The sequence below is a fragment of the Python bivittatus genome, unplaced genomic scaffold, assembly GCF_059951505.1.
Source record: "Python bivittatus isolate LINGU-HERP-01145 unplaced genomic scaffold, Pbiv_v1 ctg000080_np1212, whole genome shotgun sequence".
NCBI lineage: Eukaryota > Metazoa > Chordata > Lepidosauria > Squamata > Pythonidae > Python > Python bivittatus.
In genome coordinates, this window is record NW_028277035.1 from 5,822,194 (window position 1) to 5,828,217 (window position 6,024).

Consider the following 6,024-nt stretch of genomic DNA (forward strand, 5'->3'; position numbering starts at 1 on the left):
CTTAAATACATTTAACATGTGGGGGGGGGTGAGGTTGTGATTGCTGCTATTGTTTGAAGGGCAAATAGAGCAGAACGTACTGGAGGCTGAGAAGTGTTGGGCCTGAAAAGAGTTAATTATTTCTTCCATAACTTAGCCTGAGCAAAATCTCCCCTCTGAAATTAGTATTGCTTTGGGAATAAATCCTCCAGTATTGCCACATCACCACCCCCCTTTATTTATTTATTTTTTTAATATTACTCAGTTGTCTGATAAAGATTACCATGCCTTCCTTGTGTGTGTGAGTGTGTGTGTGTGTGTAAGTCAGCATTTGCAAGGCGGCTTTTATTGGGCATTTATTAAAGTCCTTGCAAATTTGCATGGGAGTCATACAGCAGATAAATGAATCCTGTGAGGTGGCTTAGACTGAGCAAGATTAACAGCTGATGAGTTTCGCAACTCAATTGGACCCTTGCAGCTGAAGCTTTCAGGTCTCAAGGTTGACAAATTATTCAAATGAACTCCAGGCAGATTATCATAATTGGATGGAATTGACTATCACAAAATGTGCTGATAACCTCTAGGTCAATTGGCTTTGAAAGGCCAGACAAATTTATGGAAGGAAACTTCTAAGGGCTGAGAGAGAGCAAACTGCAATTGTACCCCCAATGCTACTGCAGCAGCGCTAGGTGGAATATGGATTTTAAACATGGTAACTACTGAGTTTGATACATTTTGAATTGCTTTAAAAATAACAATAGATAGCACCAGGCATGTCATATCTCAAACCATGCAGATATTATGAATTACTGGTATTTATAATGTGCTGTCAATGTACATAGTGTTTTATAAGAAGCAGTTATGACAAGCCCCATTACCCAAGAAGCTTAGACTCTAAAATCAAAGGAAATGGAGGGAAGAGGGACACTGAGGTATGCATAAGCAGAGGAATAATCTTTCCATTACACATATTTTGACATAGCTACAGACTAGAATATAGGACAATTTAAAGAGTTCCCTGAAAAGGTGTATTTTGAAAAGGGGCTTAAAAGGAAATAAGAGAGGACGGAATCCTGGAGGGCAATCAACATATCAAGCATTAAAAGGAAAGGTGAGGAGTCAAGGAACAGGAAATGTTTAGATGGCTGAAAGAGGTAAGAACAAGGCCATGGGAGATTTTGAAGCTTTTGCAGGATCCAAAAGAGAAAGCAAAAGGAAGTTTATAAGGAAGAAGTTGCATGGTCAGATCAGAATGATGTGGATAATTCTAGCAGCGTAATGCCAGAAGTGAGATCAGGGAAAACTAGAATAGTACCATATATAGTTATAGCTTTAGCTACAAAGAAATCGTATTCACAGTTAATTCACTATTGAACTGAGTAATGTTGACAAAAGGCCATTTAGGTTTCTTTTGGTAAAATATAATGATGGCTGTAAAGTGTCTAGATGCATTATTAGACTTCATTCCAGCTACATAGATGTGGAACAGTGGTTCCACTGGGCAAATACTTTAGAACAACTAGATAGCAAAGCTGTCCTTTGTCTTATTACAGATAGTTGGATAGCTAGATCTGGACTAACACTAAGTTAAAATGAAGTAAAGTTGAAGCAGCCAAACACCCTATTCCCCTCCCCAAAAAAGTCACCCATCTAGCAGTTCCCCTGTCAACTACTGAGAAACAAGGAAGATACAGCATTATGGTATTCTGACTCACATTGTTTTTTCTGCCCTTTCTCTAGAATAAATACAAGCTGAAGATCACAGGTGTTTCTGACGTTTCAGCAGGAATTAATCTCAGCTAAGCAGTACTTTCTTCCACTCCCTCTTCTCTTTGAAGAATCGGATACTGCCTGCTGCTGAATGTCCAAGGCATGTAAGCTAGATCTTTTAAGAGAATGGATGGCACTATCTCCTCCACCATCAGAGTGGCCACCGACACAGAGAGCGGCAGCCCACTCAGAAGCAACCCCAATATTTCTTCCAACAACACATGGGGCGAGGCCTTCACTGCCAGCTCTTTAGAGGACATTGTAGCCACCTGCACCATTGGGACCATCCTCTCTCTTATGTGCATAATTGGGGTGACAGGCAATGTCTACACCTTGGTGGTGATGTGCCACTACTTGAGGTACTCTGCCTCCATGTACATCTACATCATCAACTTGGCCCTGGCAGACCTGCTCTACCTTCTCACCATCCCTTTCATTGTGGGCACTTACTTCATCCAGGAATGGTACTTTGGAGATACAGGCTGCCGGATCCTTTTCAGCTTGGATTTCCTCACCATGCACGCTAGCATTTTCACCTTGATGGTGATGAGCACAGAGAGATACTTGGCAGTGCTGAAGCCTTTGGACACCGTGAAGCGGTCCAAGAGTTATCGGAAAGCAATTGCCCTCATTATCTGGGTTGCCTCTCTGCTTCTCACCCTGCCCATGCTGATCATGATCCAGCTGGTGCAAGGGGAAAAGAATATCTGCCTCCCCACCTGGAGCAAACTGTCCTACAAGATCTACATCACCGTGCTCTTCTGCACCAGCATTGTTGGCCCTGGTGTCGTCATTGGCTATCTCTACGTTAGGCTGGCAAGAACCTACTGGGTATCCCAGACAACCTCCTTGAAAGAGACCAAACGGCTCCCCAACCAAAAAGTGCTCTACTTGATCTTCACCATTGTGCTGGTCTTCTGGGCCTGTTTCTTGCCTTTCTGGATCTGGCAGCTGCTCTTCCAGTACTACGAGCCTCTTCCCGTGTCTCCAAAGGCCACAAGGAACATCAACTACCTGACCACCTGCCTGACCTATAGCAACAGTTGCATCAACCCTTTCCTCTACACCTTGCTGACCAAGAACTACAAAGAATATCTGAGGAACAGGCAGCGCTCCTTTCACAGCAGCGGCAGCAGCCGCAGCTACTTCCATAGAAGGAACAGGTTTCAGAGGATTTCTGGCAGATCTTTGTCAACAACCAGCCAGCATTATACAGAGACTTTTATGCTCCCACCCATTCCAGGGGGAAGTAATAGCCCATGATGAAAGAAGCACACTTCCAAAATCAAATGTCATCAAAGTCAGAAGAAGTAAGAAAGCATACCATTTGAAAGGGAGGGATTGTAAAAGAGATACATCCTGGTTTTAGAGTTTTGATGATATTTGTGATCATAGAACATCAGAAAGAAAGAAAAAAACCTATGTATTTCACACAACCCATGACATGTCACTGTAAGTTTTGCTTGTTGAGATTTTATTATTCATATTGTGAACTGTACACTTGAGCAGAGTTATTTGGGAGATAGGGTAAATGAATAAACAATGTGTTAATTTGTGTGTTGTGAAGCTTGAGAGCAGATGACACCTTTATGAAAATTGAATTTGAGGGAAATGTCTGGCTTTCTACTGAATTCATTTAAGATAAATTCAGATTTTGGGACATAAGACTTGGGCAAATGTTATCCAGCAGATTTCTCAGGATTGACAGCCAAGAGAGTCTTGTTGATATAACCACTTTATGCACACTTACACATTCAAATCTGTTTGCCTTTTACCCGTAGTGTTTTCTTCACCCATCATATCATGTCGGGCTCTCTATGCTTCAAAAATGATTCCAAATGAGTAATTTGGACCAGGGTTTTTTCCCTGTGCTGTGGCTGCTTTATTGAGTTGACTCATTAAAATTAATATGAATCTTAAAGCATCCCCCCTTCTGTTTTTTTGTTTGTTTTTTTGTTTGTTTTTTTCCCCCACACCAAAGCTTCCTCTCCCATCCCAGGGGTTACTTTAATGAATAGTAGAACTGTCCAAAACACTTCTTCCAAAAATGTTGAAGCATGCACAGCTCTAGTATCAAAAATTATATGGAAGTATTATAAATGACATAAGAAATAAAGATTGTTCAATGAAAACAAACCAGGCATATTAAAAGGGAATATGATATAGCATCTTTGCACCTATAACAGCTGCTGCATAGTATTTGTTGGTTAACATAAACAGAATTAAAGCAGGGTGTTCCTTAAGAGCTGTGCTTCTTGCTTGGACAGAAAGTTTCAGGAATAAGCATCGGTGTAAAAATCCATGAGAAACCCAATTCCTTTCTTTGAGAAGAAAGTCTGTGGGATCCCTCATATTTGGTGTACAAACAGTTTACAAGGGAACCCAGTAATGTTCATAAATAAATAGTGTTTCTTAAACTTTTTGCTTTCAGGACCCCTTCCCACTTTTACAAGTTATAGACGACCCCAAAAGAACTTCTGTTTGTATGGGTTATATTTATCAATATTTGCCATATTAAAAATTAAAATTGATGCATTCATGGAATATTTATTGAATCATGTGAATATAAAAATATTAAACCTATTAGATATGAAGGTAAATAAAATATTGATAATGAAGGAACCCTATATTTTTTAACAAAGTAAAAAAATAATGAGAAGAGTGTCATTGTTTTAAATGTTTGCAAATATCTTCAGTATCTGGCAAATAATTTTGATTTCGAGGACCCCTGAGAGGGTCTTGGGGGACCACCAGAGGTCTGGGACCACACTTTAAGAAACAGTGCCATAAACAACTCAATATTTATCTTCTTGTCCAGTGATTTTCAATATGCAAAGAAAATCAATTTCCCAAGAAATCTGCAGTAACGCTGCCACTGAATTGTGTCATTCTGGAGTTGTGGCATTTCTGCAATGCTTTCCCACTTTACTAAAAGGGTGCTTGGTATGTTTTTTTTTTTTTTTTTTTTAACGGGAGTTCCAATGCCCTCACCTCGCCAGGTTCTACATGTCAATGCACACCTTAGCCATTCCTCTTTCACTTCGCACAAAATGTAGGTACTCCCTCCTTCAACAGTATAAAATTTGGAGAAAAAGGTTATCCCATTATAAGTAAGTAGAGAATCTCCAGCCAACTATAATAAGTGGCTTAAGCAAGCATAACGTAATAGGGCTGCATAGTAGGGGAGGGGGAAGGAAGGAAGGAAGGCTGACATTGTAAACAACAGCCTAATCAAGAAACTACCAAGGAGGAAACCACACCCCCACCAACACTGACAGGGCATGCCACTGTATATAAACAGACAGCAAACCCCACTCCTTCTAGCACTGAAGATGTTACCTAGCCAGGTAATGAAATGTCTGCAAGAAAACAACCAAGCTCAGAGAGCACCAAGGACTCCACAGTTCAACCCTGAGCTACACACATTTGCTTCTATAGCCTGAGATTGACCTGAAAAGAACAACTCCTAAGGCAAAGGGCATCCACAGTTAGCAGCAGCTAGCCAAGATTGGTTGGTCTGGGAAGCAAAGCAGGGCCAACGCTAGTTAGCACTTGAGTAGGGACCACTTGGGGATCCCAAGACTGGGGAATCTAACTTAGATCCCTCCAAGAGGAATGCAACCGAAGTCTCCTTTTGTAAGACTGCCAATAAAACTGCAAAATGAAGTCATCAGGAATTGAGCCTGACCTGAGGTCATCTTTACGTAATTTTGCTTGAAGGAAAAATGCTTCAGGTTGGCAGACGCAGTGATAGTGAAAAGCTGAGGAGAAATACATGCAAAAGAGATTATTTGGCTTATGCACCAATTAGGGGAAAAAAAGTAATGCAAAAGTATATGTGTTCTTACCTGCTGGCATGGATAACGGAAGCTGGCTGGGAAAGAAGTGGGGAGGTCCATCTGAGCAGCAAAAATGAGAGTCTTTTCTGGATGGAAAATATCCTCCCCCAAATCCTGAACTTCTGGATCTCTACTCTGGAGGAATTTAGTAAATTATAATAAAACAAAACCAAGTTGTCATTTTAGGCTGGCCCATCAAATTGGGGGAATCCTATTCTGACAGTCAGAAAGCCTTTTCCCATAATGCTCTCCATCCTTTCTTGATTCAACAAAAAAAATATACCTGGGCAAAATTTGCTGTCCCATTAGTGATGGATCCCGTTCCTGCCTTTATTGCCTTTGTTGTGGTTGGTTGCAGAGTGCATAAAGCAAAGTGATCTGTTTAACCATCAGGCCATGCTGCCCATGCCCACTTCCCAATCTCAGCAGCCCGCCA

The 6,024-nt window shown here is 41.0% G+C and overlaps 1 protein-coding gene across 1 annotated transcript; it reads left to right on the forward strand.

Annotated features, from left to right (window-relative positions):
* The first annotated feature begins 1,726 nt into the window (after positions 1–1,726).
* Positions 1,727–4,192, forward strand: LOC103060727 (urotensin-2 receptor-like). The gene has a single exon (XM_088134745.1). The coding sequence runs from the start codon at positions 1,876–1,878 to the stop codon at positions 3,010–3,012; it is 1,137 nt and encodes a 378-aa protein (XP_087990871.1). The 5' UTR covers positions 1,727–1,875; the 3' UTR covers positions 3,013–4,192.
* Positions 4,193–6,024: the final 1,832 nt, after the last annotated feature.

Excerpts from the sequence above, each read along its gene's own strand:
- LOC103060727 (XM_088134745.1), top strand. The coding sequence starts at position 1,876 with ATGGATGGCACTATCTCCTCCACCATCAGAGTGGCCACCGACACAGAG.